At 38.7% G+C, this 15,939-nt stretch overlaps 1 protein-coding gene across 1 annotated transcript in view; it reads right to left on the minus strand.

Moving 5' to 3' along the window:
- Efhc2 (EF-hand domain containing 2) overlaps positions 1 to 15,939 on the minus strand; it is a 171,789-nt gene that overhangs the window by 72,577 nt on the left and 83,273 nt on the right. The window contains exons 8-10 of the mRNA XM_047536385.1: positions 11,044 to 11,209; positions 3,918 to 4,060; positions 1,136 to 1,332 (exon numbers count right to left, since the gene is read on the minus strand). Of these exons, the coding sequence (XP_047392341.1) occupies positions 1,136 to 1,332; positions 3,918 to 4,060; positions 11,044 to 11,209 (506 nt within the window). The remainder of the gene's footprint in view (positions 1 to 1,135; positions 1,333 to 3,917; positions 4,061 to 11,043; positions 11,210 to 15,939) is intronic.

A 15,939-nucleotide genomic window follows, 5' to 3' on the forward strand; every position in this document is an offset into this window, starting at 1 on the left:
TCTGGGTGTCTCGGGTGGGCAGTCTTTGCTCTGGGCTTTCTCTCTGCCTGGTTGAGACATTCTTGAAGCTGCAAAGCCCAGATGAGGTTCTTCCCATCCACCCCTACTTCCTTGACCTCTCCCTCCACAGGGATCTGACCTGAATTCTGGTCTGCAGACCCCCTGCCTCCTTCTGCTCCTTCTTTGTCCTTCAGAGGACTTTCCCCCAATACACCTCTTGTGTTTCTATCTCTGTCTTGGCATCTGCTTCTCAGAAGTCCCAAACTGGTATGGAAGATGTGATGCCCATGTATTATATGGAAAGACTGATTCTAGCAACTTAATCTTGAGCATTTTATACGTAAATGAGACAAAATTGGTACTGTAGCATATAATGGCACGTAAATATTGTTACATAACAGGTGAGTTTTTAAAATAAAAAATTTCCAGATAGATTTTTCAATATTAGGCAATGATTCCCAAATACACATGTTTGCACACTCAACAAGCTCACATTCAAAATTAAGATTTTTCCCAAATGTCATTTTTACTGAACAGAACTGCCATAATAGCACTTTTAGGAACAGTACCCATCTGCCACCTTAATTCAAATTAAAAAAAAAAAAACACTTTTTGAGTTCACTATGGCCAATTCCTCCTTAAATTCTTTTTTAGGCCTCAGGTGGCCACAGTTATAGGAAGTTGCAACCCCAGCAGCTATTGAGTTCCCTTGGGGTTTCTGTTTGTTCCGGTCTTGGCCTTATCTGTTGGCCTGTGCCAATTAACTGGGATGGCACAGTGTGTGGCACCAGATTGTCTTCCTTTCCTATACTTGTTGAATTTCTTTCTGCAAACATTGTTAGTGTCAGCAGAAAAACCCAGGAAACTTGATTCAACCCTGGGCCTGCCTCCTGCCTGTTCCTGGAATCCGTGATGCTGGGCAGTGGAGAGCCAAGCGTGTAAACAGAGGAGACAAGGACCTGGCCTCTGTGATGGGACGTGTGGCCAAGTTGCACGGATCCATTATTCATGCCCACATGTGTGAATGCACAATGTAAAACAGTGGCAAGATGAAGAAGAAAAGCCTCTAGAGAAAGAAAAACACACATTGCAGAGGGCTGAGAGGCAAGTGAAGAATTATACAAAATAAATTCACCCTGTCTGTATTATTCTCCATGTAGTTTAAGGTGTACTCATCAGCATTGAGCAAAAGAAATATGTAACCATTCACGTTCAGTTTGGCTCCAACATACAGCTCCTCAGACGTGATATATTCTGATGGTTCACTTTTAAAGATATCTTGTCCAGGCCTCTTAACACGAAGTCTTTTCAAAAACATCCCACCAGTGAGCCCTATAGAAAGAGAGAAAAGTTCATGGGTAGCCTTTATTCTTAAAAGAACCATGTGGTTTGCCTTTAGAGTTGCTTCATCCTCAAACACAGACTGTACAACTTACCTGTGAATTCATATTGCCTATTATTCTCAGAATTAAGGGAGGAATGAAGCAGTGGGCAAAGAAATAAGACTTCCTAGGTGAGTGTGTTAAAGAAAAACATGGCATGGTATTCTAGTCTTTTGCTTCTTTCTTTCCCCCTTCCTAATCAAATAAACACTTAGCAAAGACCTGCGACATATACATGCCTGCAGCATACTGGGAGTGTGTAACATCAGGAGGTTACTCATCTTTGAAGAACATCTGAATAGCACCGGTTAGAAAATTTCTCACTTGTGCTTATTTCTACTTATTTGTCTCACATTTAATCTGACATGCGGATTAAGGGTAAATTGCCTCACCTCTATGAAGGAGATCACTTAGGAATGTGAAGATAACTGCGGGGGTCCCTTTAACTTTTTTACATATTTTTAAATTTTATTTATTTTGAAGTGCTAGGGATGGAATCCAGGGCCTCAAGTGTGCTGGGCAAACACTCTACCACTATATCCCCAGCTCCCTAACTCTTTTTTTTTTCTACAGGTAAAATATCTTTGCTTCTTTGAGTAATTCATCATGTGTCTTACTTCCCAGAATTCTCAACAACTCATCTGTTTTCTTCTGGGCATTGGTTTTTGACTTCTTGGAAAGTAGCAAGCAGAGATGAACAAGAAACTCTAGAACATTCTGATACAGAACTGAAATCTACAGACCTATAAATACATTCTGAGACCAGATGAGATTTTGCACTCAGTTTCATCACTAGTACATCACTATCAGCTCCTCCTACCACACTGAGACACCATAGGTGGTGTAAAGACACAGGCTTTGAAGCCAAATAGAGCAGTATCACATCCTGGTTAGGTCACTTGCCTGCTGGATAATCTTTAAGAGTTATTTAACCTCTCTGAACTTCTGTGAATTCTCATTGGTAAAATGGGAATAAAATTTGTGGGGGGCCAGCAAAATGTACCTCTTAAATTACCTATTGTGGGGAACATGACTGGCAGAAGGCCCCAGCTGTCATGTTCTGAAATCCATCCTCAGGTATATGCCAAGGTCATGCTTCCCATGGGCTGCTGCCAACAAATGACTGTGCAAGGCAGAGATGCTAAGATTGGCCCATTCCTGCAAAGACATGGGCTCTTCCAACTAGCAGCTTTGGCTCAGCCTAGCAGAAATCTTCTTAGAATTCCACTGCAGTCAAAACCTCCCCCTTTCTTCTTTCCTCTGTCCTTTACCAGAGTCAAAACTGCACTGCAGTCTGATGGCTCTCCCAGTATCCTCTGGCTCCCTCCAAGTTTTTCCTCACCAGCATTTCCCCTAAATAAATCTCTTGCAGATTTAATATTGTCTCAGCATTTGTTTCTTGAAGAACCTAACCTACTATAACAAAACTGAACCTCTTAGAGTTCTTGTAAGGACAACAGCAGGTACTGAGTGATGGCCACTACTATTATAAGCTTTTCAATGACTACCATCACCCTTTCTGGTTTACACATGCTGCAATTTGCTTGGCCACATCTTACCCACTCCAGATGTGTACAGTTGATTTTTTTGACTATTTGGAGTATGAATTATATTCATCCCTATTCAATTTCATATTTTAAGATTTTGTACTACTGAAGTCACTGTGGAGTCTTGATTTAGTTTTACAAATTATTCATTATTCACTGGTGTGCTAAGGGCTCATACCAGCTTACGGGAGCCTACTGTTGAATTTTCAAAGATTTTGAAAGCTGGTTTTAAACTGTTGGTTTCTTAAAACTGGATATGATTGGGGTATTCACATCAAGGAAACTGACAAACAGTACAAATCAGGACTTTTCAATTTTTTTTTGAAGAGCCAGTTAACCAGCACACCACTGATTATTCTTCCCAAATGTGTGTTTTTTCAGCACAGACAAAAGATGTAAACATGTTGAGACAAAAAAGAGTCCTACAGTTTCATAGTTTGGTAAATCAACAGCTCACCTCAGCAATGGCCATGGAATCAGCACAGTGTGGAGAACATTCCATTGGCCTGAGTGCTAGACCTTGGCAATAGCGTTAACAGACAGAAGGGCCAGAGAAAGATGGATCCTGAAGACTAAATTTATATATCTGGAATTCTTGTCATAGAGTCAAGCAAAAATCTGTTAGGCAGAAGTATCAAGAATACACACTTTCTCTTGCCTTGCTGGCTGAGAGTGACACTGGTGGCAGCCAGACTTTGATTTTGAAGCCCTTAGGCTCCACAGAACTACCTCAAGAGAAAGAGAGAATAGTGCCAAAAGGGGTTTATCCCAGGTCCCCCATCCCTGAGACAACCACAACTGTTCCTTGTTTATTATTTTGTATATTTAGATTCCCATTAAGACATTTTTCCAAAAGAAATCTAGTGATTTTTTAAAACCCACTATCACAGATCATCTAAGCTACAAAATCAGATCATATTCCCTAATCTTCAAAATGAAGGGGCAGTTCAATGTTTTTAGGAAAATACTATGAGAGTATGTCCCTTACCTGAATTCCTCTCTATAGGTTCAAACACTGAAAGTGTGTCATCGCTGAGAAAATATGAAATAATAAACATCCTGTCCACATCAGCACATTGGTCTGTGATTAGTTTTGCAAAAAAACGGAGTATATTGCTTATACCACCATAGCTAAATAGAAGAGAAATAAGAGAGCATTATAAGTAATTTTCTACATATCATGTATGTTAAGGGAAAAAAAAAAGGCCAGCAAGAGGCATGCTATGATTTTAAAAATAGGTTAAGCTTTCCAAACTGAGAGTCCTACCATCTTATTAAGGCTCCCAATCTAAATACAGAGGGATTTCCTCAGCATATTAAAATATATCTTGTTCATTATATGTCCTGGGTAGCACATTGGGAAAATGGATCCAACACAAATGTCATAAACATACTGCTTAAATCAATCACATTCATCAATTATTCTCTAATGACAAGCCTGGCACCAATCACAATAATCATGTCAGATAGAAGGACAAGCACCTGACTCCATGGCCTGATCCAATCCAGAAGGTATGCTCTGCCCATGCCTGGGACCACCTCCTCTTTTTACCACCCACTGTCTCACACCCATGCCTTTCTGCCTTGTAGTTCATATCCTCACCCCTCTCTGACTCACTCCCCCGGCTCCCCAGTATCACTCCCAATTCCCTTCAGGGGAAAATTTAACTTTTCCCTTTCAAATGCTGTAACAAATATTGCATCCATGCCTCTTCTTTTTTATAGCACTTATCACCTGTATTGCAAGTAGCCATTGCAGGTCTATTTTCCAAGGGGAAGTCATGTGTCCTATTAATGACTACCTAATAATAGCACTCTTTACATTATAAGTATATACTATACTCAGTAAATGGTTGAAGAAAGTTATACCCATACAGACTGGAGGTTGATAGAATAGGAGGCTGAACATGGGATTGAACTGTAGAATTAAAAGTTCTCAGAGGTGATTTCTTGGTCACTGAAGAAATTAATTTATGGTCTCTAAGCAGAAGCATGTATGCACATCTCTGTTACTGAAAGGTGGACCTTATAACAAATAGTAAGCCTTGGGGAGATCTTTGAAAATTGAAATCACCACTTGAAGGAGCAAAAAATCAAATCATGCCTTTGTCATTTCCCTGTCATGGCTCTCATCAGAGTGGTCCTTTCTTGAAGATTCTCCTATACTGAAATTCACTTTTTGTAGTCACAGTGATTAAAAAGCATAATGATATTGGTTCACAGAGGCAGAAAGTGCTTTTCTCTATACCTTTCATGAATTATCCAAGAACCTGGGCTGAGAAAGCATGGAGCCAAGAATCTCAGCTTGAGGTCTCAAGTGAGACAGAGTGCAGCAGTTTGTAAGGCTAGCTCCAAGGAAGCCTGGGCAAAACAGCCCAAAGGCCATAGCCATTTTCTTAGTGCCCAGTTCCCAGGCTTCAGGAGGACCTCACATAGTACTGGGGCCAGCTACACTGTGTCAACCATCTTCTCTGGTACATAATTAGACTTATAAGTAACAAATAGATTCAGCAGCCCCCTCTCATGAAAGACCCATAACTTTTCAGATGCCTGAAATATCATTCAAATGAGGTGTAATTACCGGGCAAATGAATACTACTGTTAATGTAACTTCATAGCACTTACATAAATTTACAAGTATATATGTTAAATGTGGACTTTTCAACATGCCCTGATTTCACCTAATTCTAGCATTCTGAAGAGCTCATCAATTGAGAATACAATCTAAAGGAAATCTTAAGACTAGTGGTTCACAAAGTTTATTGTGTAGAAAAGTCACCTGGGGAGCTTGTTAAGTATGTAAAATCCAGAGTCCCATCCCCAGGGATATGAACTCAGCAGTAGCCAGCTGACTTTAGAAACCTGCATTATTAGTAAGCACCCCAGGAGATTCTCATGAGGTGGTCCCCAGAGCACACTGTAAGAAACACTGCAAGAGTCTTCATATACTTCCTTGACCAAGAAGCTAATTATCAAACTTCTCTGAACATTATTTATCACAATATTCTGCCCTGCCAGGTAATCTTCTACTCAAACCCAATGTAGATTTGCACTTGTGTTTATTCCCATTGTTGCAAAAAAAAAAAAAAAAATATATATATATATATATATATATATATATATATATATATATATAAATTCCTAGATACAGGAGCCATGTCTTAACTTTTTCTATATAACAGTTTTCTATAATCACTACCTTGAATTTGTCTCCCATTTCTTTTAAATTCACTTCCATTAGTGTTGCTCTATCTAAACTGTTCTTACAGAGGCTAACAATGACCTTCACAATGCCAATTCCAATGCCTAATTTTTTCTTTGTCCACATCTCACTTGACCAATCAGCAGCAATTGACACAAATGACCATTTCTTCTTCGACGTTCTTGCTTCACTTGACTTCTGGGATTATGAATTCTCTTGGGTTTGCTCCTTCCTCCTCTTTGTCCCTTTTCAGTCTCCTTTGCTGGTTCTTCCTTTTTTTCCCCAATCACTTAATTTGGGGTGACCCAAGGTTTATTCATGCACTTCTATGCATCTATTCACTCCCTTAGTGATCTCATTCAGTCTCAAGACTCTGGTACAACTTGGTATCATGATTTGAAATACTATATGCATGCTGATATCTTCCAAATTTCTATCTGGCTCAGACCTCCCTCCTGTACCCCATCCTCACACATATACCCAACTGCCTATCAATATTTCCACTTGATAGCCAGCAGATATCTCAAACTTAACTTGCTCTAAAACTGAACTTCTGCTTTTGCCCTCAAACTTACTCATCTACAGTTTTCCTATCTCAGTGGCTGGCAACTCCACCCTTCTAGTTACTCAGGACCAAACCCTAAGAGATGACATAAGCTCCTCACTCCTGTTGCACCTCATATCTCATTTGTCAGGAAATCCTACTGGCTCTACCCTCAAAATATTTCCAGAATCCACTATTTAATTTCATCACTTCTACTGCACTCACCAAGATCTGAGTCACCATAACTTTTCTCTGGGACTACTGCAGTAGCCTCATAACTGGTCTTAATTTTACCATGGCCCTCTACAGTATACTCTCAACACTGTGTTGGAGAGATTTTCAATATGCAAGTCAGAACAAGTCACTTCTCTGCTTAAATGTCCCAGGGATTCCCTCCTTCTCACCCAAAGTCAAAAGAGTCCTTATAAGGTCCTCTGTGATCCCATCCCATGACTTCTCTTACCTTATTTCTGTGTATTCTGCCTTTTATTCATCTACTCTATCCAGTCAACCTCCTGGATGGTTCTTGCATATCCCAAGCATGCTTTTTGCTCAGGATCTTTACACTGATGTTTCTTTCTGCCTGGAACACAGTTCCTTCCCTCAGGTCCATCAGAACACACTATTTAAAACTACAACAGGGGGGTGTTCATCAGCCCTATACTCCCAACTTCCCTTTAACTTCTTCATAGAAACTTAATACCTTCTTTACTTTTCCATGGTATTGAATACCTTATATATACTAAATAATGTCCTTATGTATTATTTTTTATTACATACCCCCTGCAGCTAGAGTGAAAGTTCTCTGCAGGCAGGGTTTTGTGTTTGTTTTGTTTGTTTATAGAAGTATCATAACTATGGCAAGTACCTAAGTTGGTCTTTGGCACACAGCAGGTGACAGGAAATATTTGTTGATCAAGAAAATGAATGACTCATCCCGAGCTACACATCTACTAGAAGCCTCAAAAATAGCTAGAGTTGTAGTCTTGTGGTTCAGAAACACATAAAGGCTTATTTTTATTGATGGGAAAAAAAATTAAAGAGAAGGAAAATGACTGATGGGGACAGTAGATGGACAATACCTGGAAAAAGTAAGAGATTAAGATTAAATCATGAGGGCTGGGGTTGGGCTCAGTGGTAGAGTGCTTTCCTTGCATGTACGAGGCACTGGATTTGATCCTCAGCATCACATAAAAATGAATATATAAAATAAAGGCATTGTGTCCATCTACAACTGAAAATATTTTTTAAAAATATTAAATCATGAATTTTGGATGCTATATAGTCATGAATAGCACAAGTATGGGATAGTAACCTTCCTGGTGGGAAGTCATCTGTCTCTTCTATCCATCTTTAGAACTGGATCAGTGGATGTTTACTCTCTTACTGTATTCGCTTATTCATCCACTCCTTTTTGGTACTAGGAGTTGAACCCAGAAGCATTTTACCACTGAACTATACCCCAAATCTGTTTTATTTTTTATTTTGAGTCAGGGTCTCACTAAGTTTCTAAGGCTGACCTCGAACATATGATCCTCCTGCCTCAGCCTCCCAAGTCACTGGGATTACAGGCATGTGCTATCACACCTGGCTCCACTCCTCTTATTGGATAAAATATTGATCCACCCCCAAGTATGCAGTCGGCATTGTTCTAACCCTTAAGGAAACAATGAAGCCAGTCCCTGACCTCAAGGAACAATTGTTGGACTGGGAGAGCCCACAAACTACATAAATGAGTAATCTCCACACCATGTGGTAAATACAGCTTTTGCAGTAAGAAAGGTGTACTCCAGAAATCAGATTCAAATTCGAGCTCAAATAAAAATTAGCTGTGTGAGTTTGGGTAAGTTCCAGAGCCTCTCTGAGTCTCAGTTCCCTCAAGTGAAGAATGAGCACAGCAATATTATCTACTTCCCAATATTATCTTACTTTTCCTGTTTTGAGGATTTAATGAGATCAAGTATTATAAAGTAGTTAGTAGATAGTAACCACTAATTGCTTAGTGGTATTACTGAGTAGTAGTAGTAGTAGTATTAGAGGTATAATCAGTACAATACTGTGGGCACATAGAGAACAAAGTTACTAATTCAGCCCAGTACAGCAACAGTATTCTGGTTCTCCCAAGCCAGAACAGACAATGTAACCAATAGGTCATCACAGTGATGTTTAACCAGATAATAAAGATCTCCATGTCTATCAAAAACCTCATAGGATTTAATTTGAAATGATATCCTCCAATGACTCATAGTAGACAGCATTAACCTCATAACAATAGCTCCCTGTAAATTTGTTCTGATAGCAATATATAAAATCAATACATGTCATGAATAATTTCATGTTCCAATTCACATTTTCTTTATTTGTATTAAGAAACTATCTTTGTATGTTTTGTGAGATCATCTTCCTTAAGTTCTCACAGTGTTGAAACCTTGGGTCATTCAAACTCATGCATGAGTCTCCAGCTGAATGTGCCAGTTACTATGGAAACAAGGTCACTGTGTAGGAGGAGTTTGATAGAAGTGTATTCCTAGCACAGAAGAAACAGTGGACAGAAAGAAAAGAAATTAGAGATATTTGTGCCTATACCACCATTCTCTAGCCACAATAGAATGACACAAACATAGAACGCCGTCTGCAGTCAGGGTTCTGTGGGCAAGTTTACACAGTGCAGAGACTAAGTCAACTACCCACAAAAAATTGCTTTACCCCTGGGTTCCAGAAGCAACACCCTAGATAATATTTCATCTTGTTTACTTATAAGAAAACTTCTTTCTCTTTTTACAATAGGGATAATTTTCCTGCCCACCTCCTTTGGGTGGCGACCCTTAAAAACAGCAGTTAGCGAGAAATGTCCATCAAATAGTCCTACCCTGGAACCTCATTGTAAACACTGTTATCAATAAGGGAGGAAGGAGAATAAGTCAGTGTCCCTCTTATGTGATGATCAGTGGTTCTCAAACACTGATGTGCCTCAGAATCCTCTGGAGGGCTTGTGAAAACAGAGTGCTGGGCCCCACCTACAGTTTTCCATCTCAACTGGTCTGAAGGGAGAGGGAAAAGAATTAGCATCTCTAACAAGTATGGGGACCACACTTTGAGTAGCACTGAGTTTAAAACATAAAACCCTAAAGTCCTTAAAAATAAAAGATTATTTCTTGAAAGACAAAAGATATCGAATTACAGAACAGCAAAGGCATACTTTCCAACATTTTATACAAGTCTCAAAAAGATTTCAACCATTTTTACAAATATAGCACAACTATTATTCTCTCTCCTTCAAATGTTCAACAGCAGCATCTGACTTCATTCAATTTGACCAAATTCAGGGTGCTGTCTCATTTTCTTCTCCTAACCTTACTACACATTCCCTTTATCATTGTGCTCCCCAGGATCTCCTGACCCATTACTTCCCTCGTGCGGGACTGCAGCTTTTAGTCGCATCCTACTAAAGTATCTGCAGCATTTCCCCACCACTATTTCCCTGGATTTCTTCTCCACAGTCTGCTGTCCCTGCAGAAGCAAAAAGTAGCCTTGGGCAGTGCGTAGATTCTACATGCATGACTCAGGAGCAGATTTTACCTCACGTATATTAAGGAAACTTTTCAACATCCATCTTTTCAAATTATATTCAGCCACATGAGCAACCTATCATTACTAAACTTAACCAAACCTCTCAAATCAAAACAACAACATTAATTGCCAAAATAACATTTTGAAAAACACTTATATATCTTTGAAATCTCTATAACAGGGGTTGGCAAACCACAGTCCATGGGCCACTTCCAGCTCACCACCTGTGTTTATATGGTCTTCGAGCTAAGAGTGGTTTTTAGATTTTTAAATGGTTGAAAAAAACAAAAAGAAGAATATTTGGTGATATCTAAAATATAATGTGAAATTCAAATGTCAGTATTCATAAAAAAACAGTTTTATTGGAGCACAGTCACACGTGTTTACATTGTCTATGGCTGCTTTCATGGCACATCTGGGTGGTAGTGATAGACTGTATGGCCCACAAAGCCCAAAATATTTACCACTTGACTCTTAAATTTGCTGACCCCCTCCTCTACATCCTTTCCTAGGGATTATCTTCAGGGGAGGGCAGGCAGGCTGGCAGGCAGGTAGATAGTCAAAGGCACCACAGATTGGGGATAGTAGGGTTCCCCAGACAATACAGTAAAATAAGCATTCACATAGGAACCTAGCAATAACTATTAGTTAATCCACTTCAGTGAAAGGCTACAACGATATGTCCTTGGACTTGAAATTCTATGGGCTTTGTGATACCTGTTTCATCATGAAGACTATGTCAAAAACCCCAAACAGATTTGGTGAAGATATTACTAAAATCGTGGTTCCCTCAAGTACCTGTCTTCTTCCATGAATTTCCTGAAGTTCCTCTGGTAAGGTGTGGGCACCAGGCCTATGCAGGAACGGAGAGAATCCTCTTCAGACCCAAAGCCAGTGTAAGGTGGAAATTTCCTTTCTATTTTTGGAGGAGGAGGAGCCTTGCATGAAATGGAGGTAAAGTTCTCTATAACAAAACAAAGGCAAACAAAACATCAATATTTTCTTTTGCCCTGATTATGGCTGTTTTGAAAGGTTTGTTATGATTTCAAGATGAACATGGAGATCTTTGTAGACTATTTTAAATTCTTTCAAACAAAACATGGCAAAATCCTGTGAGAGTAGGTTCCAATCATGTTTACAAAAACCACAGAAGTCACTTAATAATTGTCATTGGTTCAAAAGAAGAAAAAAAAAGAATCTGTGTCAAATAAGTAAACATTTATCTTTTGTCATCACATCCCCACTTCTGAATATTTTGTTTTTCCCCTGATTTTTCCAACGATATGAAAATTCAAACTTGAAACTTTATGCCCCATTCCATATTTTAACCTGTAATTTAGCCCTCTCCTATCTTCAATCAACACTCACTAATAAAATTCTTTTACAAACAGGACTGACACTTGACTATTTTACCTTTCCACTTTCCCAGCCGCCAGTTCTTCCTCCTAGACCCACTTTTCCAGCCCCCTCCTTTGCCTCTAACAAACTCTAGGACATGACACTTCACTATCTAATGCAAAAACAAACACAAAAGTAAAACCTCTTTCTTCTCATACACTAGTGCTCCAAGTCACTCTTGTTCCTACCCAAGGAACGACTATAATGTTATTCAAATGGTGAATAAAATATAAAGAAGCAACAAAACAATGAAAACGTTTTAAATACCCAACTGCTTACTCTCTCAAAGGGAGTGCTGAGTGGTAAATACTGCTGGTTTTCTTTACTTATCATATGAGGAAAGAGAGATGGAGAGAAACCTGGGGACATATCTGTAAAAGCCTAGAAACTCTTAGGTACTCATTTATACTGCTGTGCAATCTCCCAAGAAGTTAACTGTGCTTTCCAGAAAAATAACATATTGATCTGATCTGCCCAAGTCACTGTGTTTGCCCCACTACTAATGGCAAAGAAGAAACCAGGATCTTTCCTAAAAACCAAACCACATAACCTACTTTCCACTTCTTTCCCAAACTTAAGTATGCCATAGGTATTTTGGTTATGAATGATAAGCAAAGATTTCCTATTCTATTGTTGAAATTCTAATAGAAGGAAAATTACTTTTTTTAATGCACACCACCATAAGAGAAAATGTGCATCGCTTTTCCATCCAAGACAACCTAATTCTAAAAATGAGTGGGTTTTTTTTGTTTTTGTTTTACTGAATTATCAAAACATGAAGGGTTTCAAGCCATTTCTAACTCTGATATGAAAACATTTTCAGTTTTCTCTTTTCCTTAGATTTCCTGGTAGCCTTTGTGTGCAATTTCCCCAAGCACAATCCCCCCACAAAATACCATTCCATCCTAACAAACTGTTCACAGCAGACATGTTGACAAAGAGAAAAGGTGCAACCAGTCAGTCAGTACAGGGGAAACTTTTCTGTTGTTATTTTCGTGGTGATTAAAGAGAAGTCTTGGTAAAAAAAGGAAAGTTCAAGTCTTAGAATTAGAACTATTGTAGACTCTACCATTGCTCACCATTACATCAAACACACCACCATCTGGTATCTTCATTTCAAGGCAAGCACCATAGAGATGATAGGAGAGCTCTATGTGATTATTAAAAAAATTGGGACATAAGAGTTTTATACAACAGGGGACATACACATACAACTCTACATACTAACCTGAGCAATTTAAACCAGGAAGATACATACTTAATCACAAAGTAATTAAGAATATATTCTACAGTTACCTCCCCTCGCCCCAGGTTTTATAACACACTGTTGTTTACTCAAGTACATAGTTTTTGCAACAGATTTAAGTAACAAAAGAACCAATTTAGAGCTTTCCTCTGCACCCACAGTGCCATCTAGTGTATAAAAGCTGAGAACTGTTCCACTCCATCACCCCTGACTTTTATAACACCACATACATCAATTTTTGGAAACGCTGGCTCAAGATCCAACTCTAAACCACATATTTCTGGGTAATTCACATACATTCACAAAGCTGTGAACTTATACCTGAATGACGAGTTGGATGTCTCTGGTTTTTCATCATGCCAACCTCTTGTGTGGTTCAGGTATTTTTTTTAAAAAGATTTGTTGAATAAATGTAAAAGTATACATTTTTATACAAGGCATCTCCCCAAATGTCTTCTGTAACTGGCCCTCTGCTAGATCCTGAGACATGCCTGTCTTTCAAATGCTCTGATTCCTCTATTTCCAAATAACTTGCAAAAATACATAGACTGAATGCCTATCCATGGATTGATTATATTCCAACAAACCGCAGAGAGATGATGTATAAAAAGGAGTCTTAATGTTCCTTCATGGTGATTTTCTATTCACCACCTCAGTTGGAAGCGCTACTGGGAAAAGTCTTCAGTTACCTCAAAGTTTATCTTATGTTCTTATAGCCCAGAGATGAATCCAGGCTCTGGGAGACTTACAGCTTATATAATTTTGAAAAAGTGCTTTAAGATAAAGAATGCCAGCTGGGCACAGTGACATGAGCCAATAGCCCCAGTTACTCAGGAGGCTGAGGCAGGAGGATTCAAAGTTCAAACCCAGTCTGAGCAACTTAGCAAGACACTGTCTCAAAATAAAAAATAACAAGGGATAAGGATGTAGCTCAGTGGTACAGCATTTGACTAGCATGGGTGAGGTCCTGGGTTTCATCCCCTATTACTGCAGGAAAAAAATGATAAAAAATGATAAATTATTAAGACAAAATTAAGCCAGTGCTTTGGGTTGGGGCCCCTGCAAAGGAAGAACCCTAAAGCTTTAGCTTCATTAGCTTCAAGGTAAATATACCTCTGCTTTTACTCAATACCTAGGTCAAATTATCTCAATGAAACCTTTACTTGGGGGTCAAAGGATTAGTGAATCACATAATATTAGAGCTATAAAATCCTTAGTAACCCTCTAATCCTCAACCATCTTCTCTTTATGGAAGGTAAAAGAACCAAAGTTGTTAGGTCCATTAAGATCATCTGGTGAAATCACAAAGCCAATTCTATCCCTGTTGTTGCAACTTAGGATGGCCAATTTGCTCAAGTGATCATTAAACTCTTCATCTTGGATGTCCTGCTGCTTCTAGCACAAAAGCTCAGAGACAGCTAGGAATGACTCACAAAATTAAAGATGCTCTAAGACTTTTGGTCAACCTTAATCTCAGTATAGCCTATTAAGTGTTCAAAAGCAATGGGAATGGATGATCTTGTTACTAGTTGGGTGGAATCAATGACAAGAAAATGCTCTAATAGAAAAAGAAATAATAACCCAAGGCAGAAATTTCTAGGTAAGGATGGTTTACATTCAAATTCCTGTCCTTTTAGTGGAAGAAATACCTGCTGGAGCCCCTGGAGATTTTTCCAACCTTCACACTGTAAGAAAGACTGACATATTTTCACCGGCTTATCTGTGTTCAACCACATCAAACATTGAGGGAGTGACCTGCTATAGCCCAGCAGGCAAGCCAGGACCAAAGGGATGACCACACTGCCTAATGGAGGAGTCACACTGGATATGATGAGCAAGAAATCTATGAAATCTCCTTCTCCTTATAATCCTTAAAGCATATAAGAATCTCATCTTTTCTAGAGTCAAATGTCTCTTGGAATTCTATCAAGCCCTCTGTTTCTACATAAATACAATATTCATGTACTTTTCTTGGGACTGTGGTCAACTCCTTCTCTTTGTCTGTCATCTTTTTCTCCTCCAAAATAAGTTGGGTTGCCTTTAAGTAGGAGAAGGTTCTAAAGTACCAAGTCCCTCCTGGGGACTGGGGTTGTGGTTCAGTGGTAGAGTGCTTGCCTAGCATGCAGGAGGAACTGGGTTTGATTCTCAGCACCGCATATAAATAGATAAATAGATAGATAGATAGATAGATAGATAGATAGATAGATAGATAGATAATCTCCTCCTGGCTGCCTGCTACAGAGGCCCCTAGCTGCATTGTTCTCACTTGTCAGCAATTTCCTGTGTGTTGCACAATGGAGATAACCAGGTATTCTATTAACCATAACAACTGATGAGGGAGGAAATGTGACCACAATTATTGGCAGGATCACTATTATTAATGACATTTTGCCCTGGTTTGGGCTTCCAATATACCAAAACATAATGTATAAAATTTGGTCTGGCTTACAAATTCTTAGGACCACATGAATTATAAACAAAAATACTCCCCACCACAAACATCACAACAAAACTGAATAAAGTCTTCATTGAAATTGTTTAATGCTTATGTCAACTGTTACAGCATTGGACTGCATTTTTTAATCCTTATAAATATTTTTTACCAACATGCCACAGCCACTAATGAAGAAAAATAAAGAGCATTGATTCAATTTTTTTAAATGCCAGAAATAACTGGCATTTAACCTTACCCCCCCCAAAAAAAATCAGGAAAAGCAAATGTAAAGATTATCAGAGAATATTGATCCATTCCCCTTGTACTCAATCATAGATGTAATTTCTAGTCCTTAGTTACATTAAGTACACTGTTGTAACTCAAGAAATGTTGTATAATAATAATGTCTGTTAAGCGGGATATTTTAACATATGTTATGAGAAATATAAAAAGTCAGTGTGACTATGAAATGCATCATAATTTTGCATTTGCATAATTTTGTGTTTAAATGCAAAATGCTCATGTTAGCTTTAAAGGCACAAACTACTTTTTTTTACATACTAGAGTAAGTCTATAGAGTGAACAAAAGAGACACAAAGAAATTAAGCACTAGGAC

The sequence above is a fragment of the Sciurus carolinensis genome, chromosome X (genome assembly GCF_902686445.1).
Source record: "Sciurus carolinensis chromosome X, mSciCar1.2, whole genome shotgun sequence".
Lineage (NCBI taxonomy): Eukaryota > Metazoa > Chordata > Mammalia > Rodentia > Sciuridae > Sciurus > Sciurus carolinensis.